General features: G+C 43.8%; 1 protein-coding gene and 1 long non-coding RNA gene across 4 annotated transcripts in view; one reads left to right on the top strand and one right to left on the bottom strand.

The window, feature by feature from the left end:
- Window positions 1-5,224, top strand: part of BDP1 (BDP1 general transcription factor IIIB subunit) — a 50,311-nt gene extending 45,087 nt beyond the window's left edge. For all 3 annotated transcript variants that reach the window (XM_075270866.1, XM_075270874.1, XM_075270857.1), the window contains exon 43: window positions 1,578-5,224. In XM_075270866.1, coding sequence (XP_075126967.1) covers window positions 1,578-1,703 — 126 coding nt within the window. In that variant the 3' untranslated portion in view covers window positions 1,704-5,224. The remainder of the gene's footprint in view (window positions 1-1,577) is intronic.
- The window catches only part of LOC142200553 (uncharacterized), a 221,536-nt gene that overhangs the window by 152,712 nt on the left and 44,604 nt on the right, over window positions 1-24,220 (bottom strand). The gene's annotated exons all lie outside the window — the stretch shown is intronic.

Raw genomic sequence — 24,220 nt, 5'->3', positions numbered from 1 at the left:
TTGAATGGGTTTGCAAAGTGTCCGTCCGTGAGCATCTTCTGCCTCTCTGCAGCGAAACTGTTTTTTTTTAACCGGACACAAAGTTGGACATGCAGGAGTTTGTGTCCGGTTAAAACAAACAAACAAAAAAAAAAACGGTTTCGCCATGGAGACCAGAAGACGCTCACAGGCGGACACTGACTGCCGGGTTTCCATCTCTGTTCAGTTTCTCGGGCAGAAGACGGAGACTGGGCGCAGGTGTGAACCCGCCCTCACATGGCAGCAGCCGCCTCCATCCTGCTTCTCTCAACAATACTATGAAATAACATAACTAGTTTTGACTATATATGCAAACTGCATCAACCTGGTGCACATAGATCTGCATAGGAGCTGTATACACACCACTGCACATATTTATAGAGAGATTCATGATAGGGAGTGAGTCACCAGAAGGTGTACATACCCAGCCCTGCATGTAGACAAGTGAAGGTCACCTCAATCAAATGGTCCTTTTCCCTTCTTATTTATTGCAGAGATATCAAGGTTTTTTTTTTAGCTTTATGCAAATTAACTCTTTAGAGCAATGAGTTTGCTGCTGCTTACCTCTTTGGAGCATCAGGAATGCCCTCATTGCTCCAAATAGGTAATTTGCATATAGACAAAAACAGTGATATCTCCACAATGGAGGCGCCGATTCACAAGGAGAAAAACACTGTATGATTCATAGGCTATGCCATAAATGCAGGATAGGTGTTAGTCTTGCTTCGGCCACCCCTGTTTGTCAATATACATATACATTAACATCGAGCTGCCTGCGCTTGCAGTTCTATACCTTTATTTGCTTATTATGTGTAGGATAATACAGACAATCTGCTAATCTGACATGTCTGGTTTCATTGAGGCTGAATCAAATATTTCTTGCTACCTGTATAAAGTTAATTCTTCAATTCTTACAAATAAAACTACACCGTGTAAGGTAGTCATTGTCTGAGTACATGTGCTGTATTTTACTGTACTACTTCATACGTCAAAGATAAATTCTAATATCCAGTTGATTCGATTGATAATTTAATTGATATTTAGGTAGTTTGTACGAAAAATCCTAAATTTGACAGTAAAGACATTTTATTGGATTTGCTAGCAAATCTGTACCAGTGCCCATGCAGCAGGGTATCTGGTCTGGTAAGCAGAGTCACGTTTCAAGTACAGACACTGATTTTCAGAGTAAAGCCACCTATAGGTGGCACTAGTGAGGCCGTTTTCTGCCTTCTGGTAAAGGGCTGGTTTGCATTGTATAACCTTTGTAAGAGGAGTAATAGGAAGAGAACAGATGAGTTTTAGTGGTAACTGCTAGTCTAATATGCCCTAGAAAAGCAACATATTGCTGTCTTTCTCGAGCACCGTTTACCACTAAAGGGATGCGGCCCTTTGGGGGTGCAAAGGTAGCAGTTAAATTGGGGCTCTTAACAGGCCTATGGCCCACTCTGCCTCCTAAGAGGATACTCCTTTTATAAAAAAAATCACATAGTAAGTGGGAACCTGTTATAGATTTTCCATTGGGGTCCACATTGACTGTTTTATCTTTCTTAATGTTTCAGATTTCTGACAATCAAGATACAGAATCACTAACCTCATCCAAATCACCTGACCTTACTACTGAAGAAGAAGCCGCTCCAGTGTCTGAATATTTTTTTAGTGATATTTTCATGGAGGTTGATGATTGATGGAATCTGCTGATCTCGCACGTTGGCACACTTGGCTGTCATGGCCACCAGTGTCCGCCAACCTATGGCTCTCCGGCTGTTGGAATACTACAACTTTCAACATATTGCAATTCTGCAATAGCCAAAATGCCGCAGGTTGGAGAACACAGATGCACAGTATGTGTGCTGAATATTTCACATGGAACACACATGGTCAGTGAGGACTTTTTAATGTATGTATAACCGTTGTGTACAGTCATACCTTCCGAAATATATCTATTTATTTATTTAAAGTTAATTTATTGGCTCATTTTGAGCTATAGGCTGCTACACGTTGCTGTGCAATGCATTACAGAATGCTATTTTCAGGTTTAAATACGATGGGTAGAATAACTGGTAGTTATATAGCATTAAAACTTTTTTTTTTCCCCCTTCATTTCATACTTAGTAGTGCAGATGAAGATAAAAAAAATTTTCATATACTTTATTAAAGAAAAGTGCCGGTTTCCTTAATTATTTCTTTTGCCTTGTCTGCTCTTATCACTTTTTCAGTATTCATTGATACTGTCTATGCACAGATTGATTTACAATGAAATCAATGGAGAGGGTAGATGAGAGAAGGGGGACAAGGCAGGTGGAAAGTCGAAGAGAGAGACATCAGACTATCTGTAGCATCTTGTGAGTCATTTCACCTGATATACCAGCTGTGTTCTGTGAAGGAACAGTCTCTCTGTAGTCCCGAGGGGTCTCTTATCTCTCTGCCTACAGGAGCTGTCCTTCTTCCCTCCATAAACTTCTATTGCCTGCTGCCTGAACGTGTTATTATCACCTGCACTATTGATTTATGGAATTAGAAAAGAAAAAAGTTTTGAAAGTTTAGGTATCATTTAACTTGAACTAGTTGTGTTTTCATTTTACCTTCTTTTTTTCTTTGTCTGGTGTCTGGACGCGGTACTCCAGTTTGGCAGCCTTATCTGGATACAGTTTGCATTTCTTTGTTGTAGACCTATAGATTTATCAAGGGGAAACAAGTAATGTGCTCAGTTAGTATATAACTTAAAGGCTTTGGGCAAATTATTTTGTAATTGGTATTAGATAAAAATTCTCAACCATGTGTCTTCTGAAGCATACATGTGTTCTCATACATTGCAGGCTGCACAGTCCCACATGAAAATTTGACAGCCATGATCTTGTTTCTTCTGCTTGTTCCTCGAAGCAGATCTCGTTTTGATTTAAAGGAAATCTATCATTGCCAAAAACTTATTTATCTTCTGCCTCCTCAGAGAGCACTGGGACGTATACTTTCGCCACAGAGCACAGCTGCGTCATCCTTTTAATCCCTCCTATTTACTGTTATGTGCCATCCTTCTCTTTTTTTCTTAGCCTTCCCCCAATATACATGTTAGTGTCGTCACTAACATTCAATCGCAGCTCTGACCGCCTCCTTGCTCGAAATCCCGTGCATGTGCAATACGCACGGTCACTTTGGGTCCTGACCATGCATACTGCACATGCAGGTGCGCCATCTTGGATTTTCTGACTTAAGCAGTGTGCTGCGCATTTCCAATATCTTCTTGTAGTTCTATGAGCTACAGAGCATAAGAAGTATAACGTACATAGGCGGGACCAGAAGGATGATGCGCTGTGCTGTATGGCGAAAGTATACACCCCCCTGTGCTTTTTGAGGAGGCTGAAGATAACGAAGAAAAGTGAGTTTATTTAAAAACTACAGGATGCATCTGAAAAACAAAGGAACTGCTGGAAAAGCCTTTATAAGACTGCAGTCCCACGGGACGGAAATGCCGCGACTTGCCTGTGGCAAAAATGCCACAGGAAAAATTGTCGCATTTTACAGTAACTGCAAAGTTGATGGGATTCACGCGTTTAAAACTGCGGCAAGGACACACTTCAATTTCCAAAACCGGCACGGTTTTGGAAATCGCAGCATGTCAATTATATCTAAGGAAATACCAGCGGCTTCCCCATAGGTATAATGATAATAGAAAGTCCACAGAAACTCTGTGAACTTTCTGTTCAAAGCGCTGCAGGAAGTACTGCAATGCTTAAAGGCTACAATATATGGGGTTTAATTTAAAAAAAAAAAAAAAAAAAAGTTTTTTTGGCAAGGACGTGTGATATCAGCTTAGATCATGCAGAAGAGCAGAGATGGGGCTACAGACTGAGCTGTCACGTTCACTGATTTCAAGTCTGTAATGTATGATGATGCCTGAAGGTTGTAAAAGCAAGTGGTTGCCAATTTTTGATCTAGAATGAATTCAAAAAAATTCTTATGATAAAATATATGTAATTCAATGGGGGGGGGGGGAATCATGTGACAGTGTCCAAAGCCTTTAAATTTTGACACCGCAGGATGGTATGAAAATGGGATTTATCTGCTCAGAAACCTTTCTAACCAATAAACAATATTCTTTGTGTGATGAAAAGTTATGCATTTTTACAAAATAGTTTCTTTAAGAATATGAAATGATGTTCAAGATCTCTGCTTGCTGTCATTTTATAGGAGCCTTCATTGTTTACATCCATTGTGTAAAAAAAAAAAATCTGTACTGGAGACAGTGGTGTATGGCCCATTACAAAGCACAGCACTGAACACATAATGTAACAAACAATGCACCTATGTGTTTGTGTGCACATCGCATGACTAGATTTTAGCTCTAGGAAGTAAACAATGAAGATCCATATTGAATAGTTGCTTAAGAAATCTTAAAAATGTTGAAGAATTGTAAGGCCCCATGTTATATAAACGCAGCATTTTTCCTGTTGACCTAACACAGCAGAAAAAAAAAATGCTGTGTTTTAACCTCTTCCCGATATCCACCGTACTAGTACTTATTAAAAATAATAAAAAAGTAAAAAATAAATAAAAAATAGTTCAAATCTCCCCCCCTTTCCTTAGAACATATATTATGAACTTAAATACTGTGAAGCACATACATATTAAGTTTTCCTGTGTCCGAAAAAGCCCAAGCTACAAATTTATAAAAATATTTTTCCCGTACAGTAAAAGCCGCAGCAGGGAAAATAATGATCAAAAGTGCCAAGCCACAAATTTTTCAGTTTTACCTGTGATAAAAATTTGAATAAGAAATTATGAAAGCCATAGCAATTCCCCAAAATGGTAGAACTAAAAAGTACACCTGGTCCTGCAAAAAAATACACCCTATGCGTCACCGTACACTGAAGTATAAAAAAGCTACGGGTGTCAGAATATGGCGACTTTTAGAGAAAAAAAAAATTGCAGTTTAGGTTTTTTGTTAACGGGTTAAAATGTAAGTAAAACTATATAAATTTGGTATCCTTAGAATGATACCGAAACATAGAATTCGGGTGACATGTCATTTTGGCTGAACGCTGTACAACGGAAGCCCATAAGAAGGTCACACAAATGCACTTTTTCTTCAATTCCACCCCATTCTGAATTATATTCCAGCCTCCCCCGTATATTGTACAGAATAATTAATGGTAGCATTGTGAAGAAAAATTTGCCCCACAAACACTAAGACCTCATATGACGCCAAGAGTGGAAAAATAAAAAAAGGAAGGGGGGGGGGGGGGAGTCAAAAACAAAAAAATTCCTTGGGCGGGAAGTGGTTAGAGTACCAGCAAAGTGAATGAGGTTCTGACTAATCCCATCCACACATTGCAGGGAAAATAACGCTGCAGAAAAGCTGTGTTTTCAAAACGGCAGCATTTTTTAGTTGTGTCTCGCAACGTGGGGTCTTTAGCCTAACGCATTGCAAAAAATATTGAAGTTTGTAATATTTCAGAAATTGTAATCCCCATTAAACAAAAAGGAGTGGGATTTACAGGATAGGGGATGACATGTCTGATCACTAGGATTTCCACCAATCATGTGATCTGGGAACCTATGCTCCCCCATTTACTGTAGGTAGTGCAGCATTCACACATGCCTCCTGCTGCTTCATTTAACACTATACTGCTTTCAGGCCAATAAAGACTGCATCTAACAGCAGTGGATCTCTGCAACTCACTTCCTTCAATCAGGATATAAGGGACCCCATTTTCTGATCTTGTGGGTCTGGATCTCCCCAATGATCAGACACTTATGGATAGGGCATTAGTGGTGGTTGTGGTGCAACCCCTTTAAGCCAGTTAGGTAAGACTCCGAAATGATACAAAATATTGAATCTGGGAAGCTTCATATGGACAAGACGGTGCTTGTTGAGAAAGAAAAACCCTCAAAGCTTAAATTACTTTGTATTCATCTGTTACCATGGTTCAGGATCGGAGCATGACATGAGTGTGACGTCAGGATGAACCCGGTGACAATGCCTGGAGAGCTCTTTTATTTATCCTATAACAAACTGTACTTGAAGCAAAAGAGCTCTGCTATATTGGAGCGTATATTATATGTGCCTCATATCATAAGTGGAGTTGGTGCTCACGTCTTTACTTTTGAAATCTCATATGTGCACCAGACCTCAATAGAAAGCCTTGACAACCGCTTTGTTTTTTTAATCTAAATATAGGTCCCAGGTTTATCTTATACAGGGCTGCAAATCCCTAATATAGATGTAAAAGATGACATGCTGACCGCCTGCAACCACAGGTAGAAGGCAAACTGGAGATGGGCATTCACACGGAGTAAATTGGCGCTGATTCTGGCACAATAACTCGCGGCAGAATCAGCGCTGATAAAGACTCCCATTGATTTCAATGTGTTCCGCGCGGAAATCGGAACCCATTGAAGTCAATGGAAGTCTTTTTTTTCAGCGCTGATTCTTCCGCAAGTTATCGTACCAGAATCAGCGCTACTTCACTCCGTATGAATGCCCCCTAAGGCCCTACACTGTTTTGGTTTTTTTCTTGCAGATTTCGCTGCGTTTTTTTGAGCCACACCTAGTAGTGACTACAGAAGGAATTAGAAATATCTAGGAAGCAAAGAATACATCTTCATTCAGCTCAATCCATTCCAAGATTTGGATCAAAATTGCACAGCAAAATCTGCAAAAACAAAAGCAGCTTTTCCCCAAAAAGGGGCCTTTTCCTAAGGCTGAGGTCCCACTTTGTGGAATCGCTGCAGGTTTTTTGAGCTAAAGCCAAGTATGGCTACAGAAGGAATGAGAAATACATAGGAAGTTCTTATACTTCTACCTTCATGCACAAAAGGAATGGGAAATATACTGGAAATACTCACACTTTTACCTTCTGCTCAATTCACTCCTGACTTTAGATCAAAATATAGCAGCAAAATCTGCAACTAAAAAGCAACTTTTCCGCAACATGGCGCCGTAGTCTAAAGGGTTTTTCGAACGTATGAAAACTTAAACGCGTTAAAAATGGACATGTTAACATAAGTAAAGGTTACTTATCTCTTCCTGATAATCTTCTTCCCTGGTCCATAGCCTTCCCGGGTCACCGATACCGCAAAATGTTGGTCCAGTCCCTTGTCTCTAATCTTAGTTAAAGAGTGCCTGAGTAGGAGTGACGGAAATGGCCAAAGTACAGCAATCTGCTATCTCCAACGCTCCCATTGAAATAAATGGAACGTGGTAAAACACCCCTATTCCTTGCACTGGTGGTGATCCCATTTATCACATATTCTGTGAATATTTTATAAAACTGATTGCTAACTAGGTACGAGCCCTTTAAGCTGATTATAGTCTTAAGTGTTCTAGGTATATACGTATTTTTTTGTCCTTCCATACACCCTGTAATGTATGATCCCTGAAAACGGCAGCTTGAGTACATGATCACTTCGGTAGGATCATCTTTTGTTATACTTCTTACCTGGGCTTAGCTGGCAGACATCCTAGATATCAGATCTGCCAACAATTATGTCATGTTTAGGTAAAAAAATACTTTTTTTTTTTTCTGTCCATTTTTTTAAAGGAGAACGTCTTTGGTTGAAGTTTATACAGTTTGCTGTTCTTGTGTATTGTATTTGCTTTCCAAACCCACATTTCACATTGATTCATTTTGGTTTGTGTTTTTTAATGATTTTGTTCCTAATGAAAATTCTTGGAAAAATTGTCATATAATTTTTTTATCTTTCCCCATTTCTGTTCCATTTCTGTAATTTTTAGATTTATATTTTATTTGAAAATCTGTAATTATGTATAAAATGTACAATATGTAAAAAAAATAAATTCTAGTGATGTTTTATTCTTACTTTTCTGTGGTTTGTACAACGCCTGATACGCTCTTCATCGTCAGTGGTGAGACGTACCTCTCATCAGGAGACTTCTATGTTTTAAGCCTGTTTCAAGGTACATAGGCCCACATTTACTAGTGATGTCTATTAGGTAGACAGGGTAAACTTTTGACAGACAGCTACAAAATGTGGTAAATTCGTCTTTTTAAAGGGAGTCTGTCAGCACCAAAAACATCTTAGGGCATTTTGCTATAAACTCAGTCCCACAAGGCATGGGGTCTTGACTTATCTGCATAAGAATAAGAAGCAGCATTAAGCAGCCATTCTACTAACAAGTTATAGAGTCCAAGACTCTGGACACTAAGGACGGGTTCACTCGGGGGGTTATTTGGACCGGATTTTGAGGCGGAGGTCGCCTCAGAATCCGGTCCAAAAAACAGCTAGCCATGACTGAATGCCAGTGCAGTGCATGCAGTGCATCGGCATCCAGTCACGGCATTCCGCTCCAGATTAGGCCCAAATGTATGGGCCTAGACAGAGGGAGTGTCGCGCGGCAGATTCCGCCTCAAGAAAGGGGTAGGTTGCTTCTTTTTTCTGCAAACAGGAACAAATTGTTTGCGGAAAAAGGAAACCGTTCAATTCAATGGGAGGCGTGTTTTTGAGCTGGGTTCTTACGCTGATTCCACGTCAAAATCCGTCCCAGAAACCCAGTCTGAGGCCCCACGTTGCAGAAACGCAGCTTCTTTTGTTGCAGATTTTGTTGCGTTGTTTTGAGCCAGACCTAGGAATGACCACTTCTCCCTTCTGCCCAATGCACTCCTGCCTTTGGTTGACAAAAACACAACAAAATCTGCAACAAAAAAAGCCGCGTTTACGCAACATGGGGCCTCAGCCTGAACCTGGTTTATAAGCTACAATTGCTGGTTTAAGTCTAATAAGGCCTCATGTAGTGAAACGCAGCAAATTCATGAAGTTTTTTCCACAGTATTTTTCCATTGCGTTTTTATCTGCAGATTTTCTTCCCTTAGGCTAAGGCCTCACTTGGTAGAAATGCAGCGTTCTTGGGCATTGCGGAAACGCAGCGAAAAAAACCGCTGCGTTTTACAGTACCAGCATAGTGAATGCAATTTTGTCTAATCCTAGCCCCACACTGCGGGAAAAAAAAAACTGCTGAAAAGCTGCCTTTTTGAAAAACGCAGCATGTCAATCATAGTTGCGGAAATGCTGAGTTGAGGACACCGATGAGCTGAATACACAGGCGATTAAAGCAGGAGCCGTCACAGCTCAGCTCCTACTTTAACGCTGCGCTCCGACTCTTGCATGTGTAGGCGCGATGTGATGACGTGACATCGCGCCTACAACTATGCGAGTGAGACTGCGCAGAGAGCTGTGGGGGAGCGTTGGAAGGTGAGTATAAGTGTTTTATGGAGCATAAAGAAGGGGGCCCATGAAACTGGGGGCAGATGAAGGCGGGGGGTTGCATGACACTAGGACAGACGAAGGGGGGGAGAACGGCATGACACTGGGGGCAGATGAAGGGGGGAGAACGGCATGAAACTGTGGGCAGAGATGAGGGGACATGAAACTGTGGGCAGATGAAGGGGTTATATGAAACTGTGGGAGAGATGGAGGGGGAACATATAATTTATTTATTTTTTATTTAGATTTTGAGCCCCACATAGAGCTCACAATGTACATTTTTCAGTATGTCTTTTCAGACCCCAGAGTATAATAATCGGAGACCCAGGGGAATAAAAACATAAAAAATTACTGTTTCTTACCTGTCCCCCCCAGCTTCTACACTGTCTTCTCCGCTGCCGTTCTTCTGAAATGACGTCAGACGTCACATAACACAGGACGCAGGCCGGGTTCATGTGACGTCAGAGACGTCAGAAAGGATGTCAGGAAGGAGGCCTGGCAGGATCATGGAGAGGTAAGTAACTGTATTTTTTATGTTTATTACCTCTCCGATCCGCCGATCATTATACTCGGGGGTCTGCAAAGACCCCCGAGTATAATGATAGTATTTGTGGGGCCTGCGGTGTCACTTACCGATCCCGGCCCAGCCAGGATCGGCAAGTGACTAGGGCCCGTAACGGCCTATTTAAAAAAAACAAAAAAAACGCAGCGGTAGCGGCTGTCACCGGGCCCCCTAATGGCCCGGGCCCTGTGGCAGCCGCCTCCGCTGCCTCTACGGTAGTTACGCCCCTGTACTGATGGATGACTCAGCGCAGAAAAGGAAGGGAGGATGCAGGTAAGGGGACATTCACACTACCGCCACTTTCCACCCAGGGGTTTCCATCCTGAACCCCGGGGAAACTGGACAGGGCATGGCTTGTCGGTGGTCAGCTTCAAAACCCATTCATTTGAATGGATTCTTAAAGCAAACCGCCGGGGTCCGTATACAGCCTCTCCGCCTGGAAACAGTTTTTTTTGTTTTTTTTTTTGCACAGACACAAAGTCCTGCATGTACGACTTTGTGTCCGTGCGGGTGGAGAGGCTGCATATGGACATTGGCGGTTTGCTTTAAGCTGACCACCGGCAAGCCGTCCCCTATCCAGTTTCCCTGGGGTTTAGGATAGATACCCCTGGGCCTGACAGTGGCAGTAGTGTGAAGGTCCCCTAAGTATTTATGCATTTTCTAGTTCTCCCCTGCTGTCTGCATTTAATTATATGATCTCTGCTGGATCTCTTTTTTTTTTTTTTTGGATAGAAAAGAAGCTCTAAAGCTCTCCTAGAACATATGTACCAGTTGCAAAGGTGGAGATGGAGGTGAGAGTCACCACCTGTGAACTAGCCCTTAGTCCAAAACCAAAGTAGAGTTTTATTTTCACTCAAAACAAAACGGTAGTATAGCAATAAATACCTGCCCATCTAGGCTCTGACTAAACACATAAATAGGTTACCTCACCTATAATAGCAGATTCAATAGCAAAATCGAAAGGTACAAGTGTGACTGCAGCCCAGCTCTGTCCTAAGTCTTGCTGCTGAAGTTGACCTTTTAAACCTCACTGATGAGAACAATCCACAACAGCTGACATGCTGCAGAAACATCCACAATGTGTGGACTGGAGGGGGGTGGAATGACAGGTCCCACTGCCAAAGCTACCTGCCATTCCTAAAAAAGCCAGTCCAATACTGAGCATGTAACAAAATACTCAGCAGACAAAAGCTGTCCGCTGAGAACAAGTCAGCACTGCAGTATATATATATATATATATATATATATATATATATATATATATATATATATTGTAGTAAGCTGATGGCTGGCAAAATAGTGGAGGGGGTGTACATCTCGCCCAGACTGCTCAGGTGGGCAAGATGAGAGAAAGTCCAGGAATATATATAGAGCTCAGTGGTTAGCACTGCAGCCTTGCAGCACTGAGTCCTAGGTTCAAATCCTGCCAAGGGCAACATCTGCAAGGAGTTTGTATGTTCTCCCCGTGTTTGCATGGGTTTCCTCCGGGTACTCCGATTTCCTCCCACACGCCAAAGACATACTGATAGGGAATGTAGATTGTGAGCCCTATTTGGGACAGTGACTGACAATATCTGTAAAGCGCTGTGGAATATGATGGTGCTATATAAGTAAGCATAATAATAATATATATATGTGTGTATATATATATATATATATATATATATATATATAATTTTGTGTGTGTATATATATATATATATATATATATATATACACATACATATGAAGAGCTCAACGGAAAAATGGCCTAAGTCCACATTTTGTCATTTCAAATTATTACCTAGAAAGCTTCTTTGTACCTCGTTCTATGCATTGGGTTTACAAGGTACCTAGGATTAATGACCTAAGTCCATATATTTCAATGCAGAAGAATTTACATTCAATGGAATAATGGCCTAAGTCCAATACAAACTTACTTACTTCACTCTCGTTGGTCATTTTTTCATTGAAATCGTGACTTCCGGTCTGTTGTTTATATTAATGTAAAAACTTTGTCTTATTGTTTAAAAGGCTCTAAATCGACTTTTGCACATATTTAGCGCCGAAAAGGGAGGCAGGTAATTATTATTCTTCATCGTTTAATAATTTTTACGGTATATTTGACGATATTAGCATAAGATTGCACTTAAGCCGACTGCTGCGGCAACCATAAAGATACGTGTATATATATTAACGGTGTTCATTAGCTGATTACATTGGATAGATATATTCCACAATAATGCCCGTTTGCTTTAGGCTAAAACTTTAAATTTCGTTTTTCTCACAATATTGATTTTTGGACTTAGGCCATTTTTCCGTTGAGCTCTTCATATGTATACACACACACGTGGACATAATTGTTGGTGCCTCTCATTTAATGTAAGAAAAACCCATAATGGTCACAGAAATAACTTGAATCTGAGAAAACTAATATAGAGGTGAACTGAGACTGGCCAGACCCTGGGCTGTGGATTATACATACTGACACCACCCGATCTCACCGCGGGGGGTGACTGCGGCATCCAAGGCGTTAAAACCTGAGTTGAGCTCCGACGGGAGGTTGCAGAAAAGGGTGTTAGCTCTTACCGATGCCGTCCGCTTGCTATCCAGACACCCAGGACGTAATTGTACGTCCAAGTTCATTAAGGAGTTAATAAAACTAGAGATTTATTATCCTCCCCACTAATAATAATAGTTCCTCCTTATAAATAAGTCCCATATATATATATATATATATATATATATATATATATATATATATATATATATATATATATATATATAATGGAAGAACTATTATTAACGGTAATAAGGGGTCTATATATAAGGAGAATTTATTATTAAGGTTAGGGGAAGTACTATATGGGGGGGGGAATTATAAGGAGGACTTATTACTTATTACTGTGGGCAGAAAACACTATTATTTAATAACTATTCTAAAGGGGGTTTCCAACCACAAACTTATTTTTGATACTGATGACCTGTCCACAGCATTGGACATCAGAATGTGATCTGTCGGGACAGGATAGGACATCAGTATGGGATCTATCGGGGCCGACTGTTCTAGCGGCCTCCATGTGATGATAACTGGTCGTGGACAGAATGCAACACCACTAACTATTCAAGTAATAGGACTGGCACAGCAGCGCCATCCACTGTATAGTGATGGTTATGGGTAATTGCAGCACAGCTCCTATTGCTTGAATAGGAGTGGCGCAGAATCTTGTCCACAAGCAGCGTCTGGCAATTGAAAGCAGCTAAATCAGCTGATCTGTGTGGGGTTCAGGTGTATAACCCTGACCGATTATATACTGGCATACTGATGTCCTGTCCAGTGGATAGATTATCAGTATAAAAAATTGGCTGAAAAAAACCCTTTACTTGATCTGATGCTTGTTATAATAGAGGTCTGTGCAGTACAGAAATACCTTGACACGGTGGCTACCTCCATGAGGTAGTGGGCTACCTGGGCCTAGTATAGAGGTATTAGAGGTCTTTACATCATGTGTTTTGTTTGGTAATTGTCTGTATAATGGTAATAATCCCCCTAATATAGCGGTATGCGTATGGTGGTTTCACAGCTATATATATGTTTACAATTTTTTTTTTCCTAATCTTTTAAGATTATATCAATGCCGCGGGAAGTGCAGTGCTGACTTCTGAAATGACTAAATATGACGCTGTTGGTATGTCAGAAATTGGAGCCCACTTTTAATTTTGCCAAGGGCCAAGGGGCCTCACGGTGGCTCAGTGGTTAGCACTGCAGCCTTGCAGCGCTGGAGTCCTGGTGTTCAAATCCCGCCATGGGCAAAAAACCATCTGCAAGGAGTTTGTATGTTCTCCCCGTGTTTGCATGGATTTCCATCCCATATTCCAAAAAAAGACATACTGATAGGGAAAAATGTACATTGTGAGCTCTATGTGGGGCTCACAATCTACATTAAAAAAAAAAAAAAAAAATTTTGCCAAGGGCCACATTTTGTCTAAAATCGGCCCTGCTTGTATCATATAAAAGCTGAGAACTCGAGTAGTTTGAAGTACCTTCTTCTGGCAACTGCTATGCTATACCTGAGCATCCTGGCAATACACAGTGAGTACAAGGTTTACTCTACCTGGAAAAGCTTAGTTAAAGCGTTACTAGGGAAAACTTTAGAGGCCATTTTTTTCTAAAAGAAAATGAGGTAGGTTAATAAAATTAAGCATTGCTAAGGAAAATCTGTCTTCATATTGTATTGCACACCCTAAATGCTGACTGTTACGCTAGGTTCACACTAGCGTTCGGGTTCCCGTTCTTTGGGTCCGCTTGTGGAAACACAGAAAACCCTATCCGCTTAAAAAGTGGTTACCTGCAAACTCTGTAAATCAGAATGTGGTCCAATGCATTTCTCCCTAAAATTGGCGAACAGTAAAGTCCTGCTTGTATCCTCCACATATTTTAGGTGGAATAAGGGATGGAGTCACCAAATGGTCACAGAACACTAGTGTGACCGCAGGCTTATATGCTCTCCTAGCAGACTAACTACGAGCTTGTTACTACCTAAGAGGTTCCTGACGATTCAAACTGGTTATTATTATAGGTGAGGCAACCAACTTTTGTTTAGTTAGAGCCCAGACGGGCAGGTTTTTATTTTATACTTTACTTTGCTGCTGCATGTACCACTGACTGTTGGAGTGAATAAAACTCTACACTTTGGACTGACATCTTGGAGTCTGTGTCTGTGCCAATCACCCCAGATCTTGACACTAGAAATAGGTGGAACTGGTGTTTAGTTCTTTTATCAGTCTATGAATGTTCAGAATTTAACAGCACTACGTTATTACTTGTATTGGGTTGTTGATGCTAGTTTTACATAGTTACACGACTAGAAGAGGTCACATTCATAATTGCATTGCAATGAACCTCCATAGCATACCTTTCCCCTTCTTGTGTGAATTTTGTAAATTCTATTTGCTAACTTAAATGTGAGGTTCTTGGCGCACAGTTTGTTCAATTGTGCGAGCCCATCTGCCACGTCAAGGCGACCTCATTCAGATGGGTCCCTACACTAAGACTTTAATTATTGACCCATGCTGACCCTCCCCCTATAGAAAAGCTCTCTGAAATCAAGTTCTTAGAAACTGTACTGTAACAGTGAGTCTTTAAGAAGTTTATCTCCTGCCCTATATGTAAAGTGTTAGTGTAGGAACCCATCTTAATAAAGCCACAAAAGCAGCTGATGGGGTCAAGCATGTCCAACGAAGTCGATTCCTCTCCATTGATGACTACTTTTCTCCTCTCCTCCTCTCCATTGCTGACTCCTTTTCTCCTCTCCTCCTCTCCATCGACAACCTTTCCTCTCCATCGACGACTCCTCTCCCTCGACGATTGCTCCTCTCCATTGACGAATTGTTTTCTCCTCTCCATCGAAAATCTTTCTTCTCCATCGACAACTCCTCCTCTCCATCGACTCCTCTTCCTCTACTCTTTATCGACGACTCTTCCTCTCTCCTCCTCCTATTCATCAACTCCTCCTCCTCTTCTTTCCTCCTCTCCATCGACGACCTCTCCTCCTCTCCATCAACATCGACTCCTCTACTCCTGTCTGTCGACAACCTTTCCTCTCCATCGACTCCCCCTCTCCTCTCCATCGACGACTCCTCCACTCCATTGACGACTCCTCTCCTCCACTCCATCGATGACTCCTCCTCTCCTCTCCACTGATGACTCCTTTTCTCCTATCCATCGACAACCTCTCCTCTCCATTGACTCCTCCTCTCCATCGATGACTCCTCCTTTCCTCCATTGATGACTCCTCCTCTCCATCGACGACTCCTTCTCTCCACTCCTCTCCCTCGACGACTCCTCCTCTCCTCTCTCCCTCTCCGTTGACGAATCGTTTTCTCCTCTCCATCGACAATCTATCTTCTCCATCGACAATTCCTCCTCTCCATCGACTCCTCTTCCTCTCCTCTTTATCGACGACTCTTCCTCTCTCCTCCTCCTATTCATCGACTCCTCCTCCTCTTTCCTCCTCTCCATCGACAACTCCTCCTCTCCATCGACGACCTCTCCTCCTCTCCATCAACGACGACTCTTCTCCTCCTCTCTGTCCACAACCTTTCCTCTCCATCGACTCCTCCTCCCCTCTTCTCCATCGACGACTCCTCCACTCCATTGACGACGACTCCTCTCCTCCACTTCATCGATGACTCCTCCTCTCCTCTCCATTGATGACTCTTTTTCTCCTATCCATCGACAACCGCTCCTCTCCATTGACTCCTCCTCTCCATCGATGACTCCTCCTCTCCTCCATTGACGACTCCTCCTCTCCATCGACGACCTCTCCTCCTCTCTATCGTCGACTCCTTCTCTCCACTCCTCTCCATCGACGACTCCTCCTCTCCTCTCTTCCTCTCCATCGACGACTCCTCCTCCCCACTTCTCTTCATTGACGACTCCTCCTCTCCTCTTCATCAACGACCTCTACTCTCCACTCCTCCTCTCCATCGAAGACTTCTCCTCTCTGCTTCTTCTTTTCCAGCTACACATCTTCTTCTCCTACTCCTTATCTATTTCTCTCTCTCTTTCCCTCAATCCCTTCTCCTCAATGCCCTTCCCTTCAACCCTTATCCTCGTAACCTTTTTCTCCTCTACATCTACCCCTCCTGTTTTCTTACTCTTCCACTCTTCTCCGCCCACTGCTCCTCACCTCCTACCTCTCCTTTCTGTACTTCTACTCCTCTCCCTCAACGACGACTCCTCCTCCTCTCCATCAATGACTCCTGCTCTCCATCAACAATTCCTCTTCTCCTCTCCATCAACAACTCCTCTCCTCCTCTCTGTCGACAACCTTTCCTCTCCATCGACTCTCCCTCTCCTCTTCTCCATCGACAACTCCTCCACTCCATTGACGACGACTCCTCTCCTCCACTCCTTCGATGACTCCTCCTCTCCTCTCCATTGACGACTCCTTTTCTCCTATCCATCAACAGCCTCTCCTCTCCATTGACTCCTCCTCTCCATCGATAACTCCTCCTCTCCTCCATTGAGGACTCCTCCTCTCCATCGACAACCTCTCCTCCTCTCTATCGTCGACTCCTTCTCTCTACTCCTCTCCATGTACGACTCCTCCTCTCCTCTCTTCCTTTCCATCGACGACTCCTCCTCCCCACTCCTCTTCATTGATGACTCCTCCTCTCTTCTGACGACTCCTCCTCTCCTCTTCATTGACGACCTCTACTCTCCACTCCTCCTCTCCATCGAAGACTTCTCCTCTCCGCTTCTTCTTTTCCAGCTACACATCTTCTTCTCCTACTCCTTATCTATTTCTATCTCTCTTTCCCTCAATCCCTTCTCCTCAATGCCCTTCCCTTCAACCCTTATCCTCGTAACCTTTTTCTCCTCTACATCTACCCCTCCTGTTTTCCTACTCTTCCACTCTTCTCTGCCCACTGCTCCTCACCTCCTACCTCTCCTTTCTGTACTTCAACTCCTCTCCATCGACGACTCCTCCTCTCCATCAATGACTCCTCCTCTCCATCAACAACTCCTCTTCTCCTCTCCATCGATGACCTCTCCTCCTCTCCATCAACGACGACTCCTCTCCTCCTCTCTGTCGACAACCTTTCCTCTCCATCGACTCCCCCTCTACTCTTCTCCATCGACGACTCCTCCACTCCATTGACAACGACTCCTCTCCTCCAATCCATCGATGACTCCTCCTCTCCATTGACGACTCCTTTTCTCCTATCCATCAGCAGCCTCTCCTCTCCATTGACTGCTCCTCTCCATCGATGACTCCTCCTCTCCTCCATTGACGACTCCTCCTCTCCATCGACGTTCTCTCCTCCTCTCTATCGTCGACTCCTTCTCTCCACTCCTCTCCATCGACGACTACTCCTCTCCTCTCTTCCTCTCCATTGACGACTCCTCCTCCCCACTCCTCTTCATTGACGACTCCTTCTCTCTTCTGGTGACTCCTCCGCTCCTCTTCATCGACGACCTCTACTCTCCACTCCTCCTCTCCATCGAAGACTTATCCTCTCCACTTCTTCTTTTCCAGCTACACATCTTCTTCTCCTACTCCTTATCTATTTCTATCTCTCTTTCCCTCATTCCCTTCTCCTCAATGCCCTTCCCTTCAACCCTTATCCTCGTAACCTTTTTCTCCTCTACATCTACCCCTCCTGTTTTCCTACTCTTCCACTCTTCTCCGCCCACTGTTCCTCACCTCCTTCCTCTCCTTTCTGTACTTCAACTCCTCTCCATCGACGACTCCTCCTCTCCATCAATGACTCCTCCTCTCCATCAACAACTCCTCCTCCTCTCCATCGATGACCTCTCCTCCTCTCCATCAACGACGACTCCTCTCCTCCTCTCTGTCGACAACCTTTCCTCTCCATCGACTCCCCCTCTCCTCCATCGACAACTCCTCCACTCCATTGACGACGACTCCTCTCCTCCACTGAATCGATGACTCCTCCTCTCCTCTCCATTGACGACTCCTTTTCTACTATCCATCAACAGCCTCTCCTCTCCATTGACTCCTCCTCTCCATCAACAACTCCTCTTCTCCTCTCCATCGACGACTCGTCTTCTCCATCGACGACTCGTCCTCTCCATCAACGACGACTCCTCTCCTCCTCTCTGTTGACACCCTTTCCTCTAAATCGACTCCCCCTCTCCTCTTCTCCTCTCCATCGACGACTCCTTCACTCCATTGACGACTCCTCTCCTCCACTCCATCGATGACTCCTCCTCTCCATTGACGACTCCTTTTCTCCTATCCATCGACAACCTCTCTTCTCCATTGACTCCTCCTCTCCATCGATGACTCCTCCTCTCCTTCATTGACGACTCCTCCTCTCCATCGACGACCTCTCCTCCTCTCTATCGTCAACTCCTTCTCACCACTCCTCTCCATCGACGACTCCTCCTCTCCTCTCCATCGACAAATCCTCCTCCCCACTCCTTTTCATTGATGACTCCTCCTCTCTTCTGACGACTCCTCCTCTCCTCTTCATCGACGACCTCTACTCTCCACTCCTCCTCTCTATCGAAGACTTCTCCTCTCCGCTTCTTCTTTTCCAGCTACACATCTTCTTCTCCTACTCCTTATCTATTTCTATCTCTCCTTCCCTCAATCCCTTCTCCTCAATGCCCTTCCCTTCAACCCTTATCCTCGTAACCTTCTTCTCCTCTACATTTACCCCTCCTGTTTTCCTACTCTTCCACTCTTCTCCGCCCACTGCTCCTCACCTCCTACCTCTCCTTTCTGTACTTCTACTCCTCTCCATCGTTGACTCCTCCTCCTCCTCTCCATCGACGACTCCTCCTCCTCCTCCTCTCCATCAATGACTCCTCCTCTCCATCAACAACTCCTCTTCTCCTCTCCATCAACGACTCCTCCTCTCCATCGACGACTCCTCCTCTCCATCGACCATCGTTGACCCTAGGCATCCTGTTCGGGCCTATTGTGGCCTTCTAAATGATGTCGGCAGCCCTGGGGACCACTGAGGCCTGTGATTGGGCCTTAGTGGTTGAGTGAGTCACACCGATATCGTGATGCTTAGATGCAAGCATCATGATATTGTTGTACCCCACGTGCCACTGTTATCATTCCTCAAGTGTGCATTAATATATAATATACATACCATACCATTCACATGCTTTTTATATACATACCTGATACAAAACTGGACACCACTTACACAGATATTACATATATACTACCTGGATTCTTCTGATGCAATTCCTGTTCTTTGTCCTGTGTAGCAGCAAAGATAAAACCATGTAAGTCAGCTACAAATAAAGTCTATGATAGAAGTGATAATTCAAATACAGGGAGAAAAGCTATAAATGTGCGCCATACGACTAGTAGTAAGGCTCTGTTCACATTGCGTTTGTGGCATTTGTGTGACACACATGTCTAGAAATAATTCTAATATAAACATCTAGTGGCTGTCTCTAACCCTTGTAACTGGGTGTCTCACAGGTACATATATCACCCATCAACCACCATTGTAAAAATCCGTATTGCACAGTGTACATAGTACCTGCTGGCTGCACAGCGGAAATAATCCTACTGTCTATAAAATGGCTACAAGTATACGGCAGCCATGCTTTATCTGTCCCCCATAGACATATTTGGTGTATGTGCTGAAATGAAATGATAAATAATAGAGAGACAGAGTATAATAATTGTTTATGGGTGTCCACAGTGGGACATAATAGTGTGTGCAGGGGCCACTATGGGGGATAATACTGTGTGCAAGGACCACTATGGGGGATAATACTGTGTGCAAGGACCACTATGGGGGATAATACTGTGTGCAGGGGCCATTATGAAGGATAATACTGTGTGCAGAGGCCACTATGGGGGATAATACTGTGTGCAGGGGCCACTATGGGGAATAATACTGTGTGCAAGGACCACTATGGGGGATAATACTGTGTGCAGGGGCCACTATGGGGGATAATACTGTGTGCAAGGACCACTATGGGGGATAATACTGTGTGCAGGGGCCATTATGAAGGATAATACTGTGTGCAGAGGCCACTATGGGGGATAATACTGTGTGCAGGGGCCACTATGGGGAATAATACTGTGTGCAGGGGCCACTATGGGGGATAATACTGTGTGCAGGGGCCACTATGGGGGATAATACTGTGTGCAGGGGCCATTATGGGGGATAATACTCTGTGGAGGGGCCACTGAGGGATAATACTGTCTGCAGGGGCCACTATGGGGGATAATACTGTGTGCAGGAGCAATTACGGGGCATAATAGTGCTTGCAGGGGCCACTATGGGGGATAATACTGTGTGCAGGGGCCACTATGGGGGATAATACTGTGTACAGGGGCCACTATGGGGGATAATACTGTGTGCAGGGGCCACTATGAGGGATAATACTGTGTGCAGGGGCCACTATGGGGGATAATACTGTGTGCAGGGGCCATTATGGGGCATAATAGTGTGTGCAGGGGCCACTATGAGGGATAATACTGTGTGCAGGGGCCACTATGGGACATAATACTGTGTGGAGGGGCCACTATGGGGCATAATAGAGTGCGCAGGAATGCATAGAAGGGGGTCGGTCGAGGTCTTCGGTGTCGGCCGGCGGGGGGGGCACATCAAAAGTTTGCCACTGGAGAGAAGCTCATGTGAACAGACACTAATACTGGTCAGTTAGTAACAGTCGCCCCCTAGTGTTACCTGTAATACAGTCTGTGTAATGATCGGTCATGTCTTAAGATCTTCAGTATAAGGATCAGATCCCGGTCACTTACCAGAGTCCTCCCGGCTGCAGAGTGGGCATGTGCACGTCCGTCTTCTCTCATCTACTAACTGACTGCAGACAACTGAATTTTCAAATTCCTGTCCTGCAATCCTATTGGCTGTGGCTGCAGTTACCATGGTGACTCATGCAGCCTGAGGATTTAACCCCTTAAGTACCAACCAGTGTTTTAGCACTAAGGCCTATCTCTATAGACATTGCTGTATGAGGTCTTGCTTATTGCAGTATAATATACATGTTACTAACTCATTCCCTGGTATTAACTCTTTATGAGGAGTGAAATGTGAAACACCAATTTGTCTATTCATTTTACATTGTAACATCTGCTCAGTTCTCCATGCTTTATAACTAAGGCTAGGTTCACACTAGCGCTGGAACTCTGTTCGGGGTTTCCGTCCATGAACACGCTTAAAAATGCGGAGAAAAAAAAAAAACGCTGCAATCAGAGCTTTTCTTTCCGCATTTTCTGCCCTTTTCAGGCCGAAACCCAACAGACCCCCGTTATAGTCTATTGGGTATGTGGGTTTCCCTGGGTACCCGCTTTGTTTATAGTCTACGTGAAGACCCTTACACATGTTCTCTGCATTATTGTTGCTCTCAAGTGAATGGGTCGGAGTTGCAGTACTCACACCAGCACTTGGGTGGCAGTAGTAATATGCAGGGGGCTATTAACCACTTCAGTACTGGGCCAATTTCTGGTCCAAGACCAGACACATTTTGGTTTTTTTTTGTATGTGCGGTTTTGAGGGCTGTAATATTTTTATCATATGTGTTATTCATATTTTGTAGGGGTAAATACCCATTCCCCGGGTGTGCTCATGTTCATAGAATAAGGCTGAAGAACATTCCTAAGAATTGTCTGTCTGGCAAAGAATTGTCCGGACAATCACAGCAAGAATCATGTTGTGCAGAGCTCTAGCTGAGATGTTGGCAGTGTTGATGGAACAATCCTAAATTTCCGATCCTCCCTCCTCTGCCCAACAACACAATGTGTGAAGGAGTCAGCACTAAGTGAAGAGCTACTTACCTGATCGTCTGTCTTCTTCAAGCTGTCAAGCTCTAGTGACACAAGATGGCCGTCACTGAGAACTTTACACATTCTACACCCATTGTGATGTCACTGCAAACCTCCCAACTTTTGAAAACCTGAAAGAGGGACAAAATATGCGGCGTGCGTGCCAAACTTAGCTCCACCCACTTTTATCTTGACTCCGTTCATTCCCATTCATTTTTTCATGTGCCCCCACACATTATAATCCTCCTATAGTCACCTGTAAATTATATTCCCCCCCTCCATCTCTCCCAGTTTCATATAACCCCTTTATCTGCCCCCAGTTTCATGTCCCCCCATCTCTGCCCCCAGTTTCATGTCCCCCCATCTCTCCCCCCAGTTTCATGTCGTCCCCCCCATCTCTGCCCCCAGTTTTATGTCCCCCCATCTCTCCCCCCAGTTTCATGTCCCCCCATCTCTGCCCCCAGTTTCATGTCCCCCCATCTCTCCCCCCAGTTTCATGTCCCCCCATCTCTGCCCCCAGATTCATGTCCCCCCATCTCTTCCCCCAGTTTCATGTCCCCCCCCATCTCTGCCCCCAGTTTCATGTCCCCCCCCATCTCTGCCCCCAGTTTCATGTCCCCCCATCTCTCCCCCCAGTTTCATGTCCCCCCATCTCTGCCCCCAGATTCATGTCCCCCCATCTCTGCCCCCAGTTTCATGTCCCCCCCCATCTCTGCCCCCAGTTTCATGTCCCCCCCCATCTCTGCCCCCAGTTTCATGTCCCCCCATCTCTGCCCCCAGATTCATGTTTGTTATACTTCTTACCTGGGCTTAGCTGGCAGACATCCTAGATATCAGATCTGCCAACAATCATGTCATGTTTAGGTAAAAAGATCCTTTTTTTTTCCTGTCCATTTTTAAAGGAGAACGTCTTTGGTTGAAGTTTATACAGTTTGCTGTTCTTGTGTATTGTATTTGCTTTCCAGACCCACATTTCACATTGATTCATTTTGGTTTGTGTTTCTTAATGATTTGTTCCTACTGAAAACTCTTGAAAGATTTTATCTTTTTTTTTTTTATCTTGCCCCATTTCTGTTCCATTTCTGTAATTTTTAGATTTATATTTTATTTGAAAATCTGTAATTATGTATAAAATGTACAATATTTAAAAAAAATAAATTCTAGTGATGTTTTATTCTTACTTTTCTGTGGTTTGTACAACGCCTGATACGCTCTTCATCGTCACTGGTGAGACGTACCTCTCATCAGGAGACTTCTATGTTTTAGGCCTGTTTCAAGGTACATAGGCCCACATTTACTGGTGATGTCTATTAGGTAGACAGGGTAAACTTTTGACAGACAGCTACAAAATGTGGCAAATTCGTCTTTTTAAATGGAGTCTGTCAGCACTAAAAACATCTTAGGGCATTTTGCTCCAAACTCAGTCCCACAAGGCATGGGGTCTTGACTTATCTGCATAAGAATAAGAAGCAGCTTTTAAGTAGCCATTCTACTAACAAGTTATAGAGTCCAAGACTCTGGACACTAAGGACGGGTTCACTCGGGGGGTTATTTGGACCAGATTTTGAGGCGGAGGTCGCCTCAGAATCCGGTCCAAAAAACAGCTAGCCATGACTGAATGCCAGTGCAGTGCATGCAGCGCACCGGCATCCAGTCACGGCATTCCGCTCCAGATTAGGCCCAAATGTATGGGCCTAGACAGAGGGAGTGTCGCGCGGCAGATTCCGCCTCAAGAAAGGGTAGGTTGCTTCTTTTTTCTGCAAACAGGAACAAACTGCGGAAAAATGAAACCGTTCAATTCAATGGGAGGCGTTTTTTTGAGCTGGATTCTTACGCTGATTCCGCGTCAAAATCCGTCCCAAAAACCCAGTCTGAGGCCCCACGTTGCAGAAACACAGCTTCTTTTGTTGCAGATTTTGCTGTGTTGTTTTGAGCCAGACCTAGGAATGACCACTTCTCCCTTCTGCCCAATGCACTCCTGCCTTTGGCTGAAAAAAACACAACAAAATCTGCAACTAAAAAAGCTGCGTTTACGCAACGTGGGGCCTCAGCCTGAACCTGGTTTATAAGCTACAATTGCTGGTTTTAGGCTAATAAGTAGAGATGAGCGAACACTAAAATGTTCGAGGTTCGAAATTCGATTCGA

Source organism: Leptodactylus fuscus, chromosome 1 (genome assembly GCF_031893055.1).
Source record: "Leptodactylus fuscus isolate aLepFus1 chromosome 1, aLepFus1.hap2, whole genome shotgun sequence".
NCBI lineage: Eukaryota > Metazoa > Chordata > Amphibia > Anura > Leptodactylidae > Leptodactylus > Leptodactylus fuscus.
The sequence above is the reverse complement of the archived record's forward strand: the minus strand, read 5'-3'. Positions and strand labels throughout refer to the sequence as shown.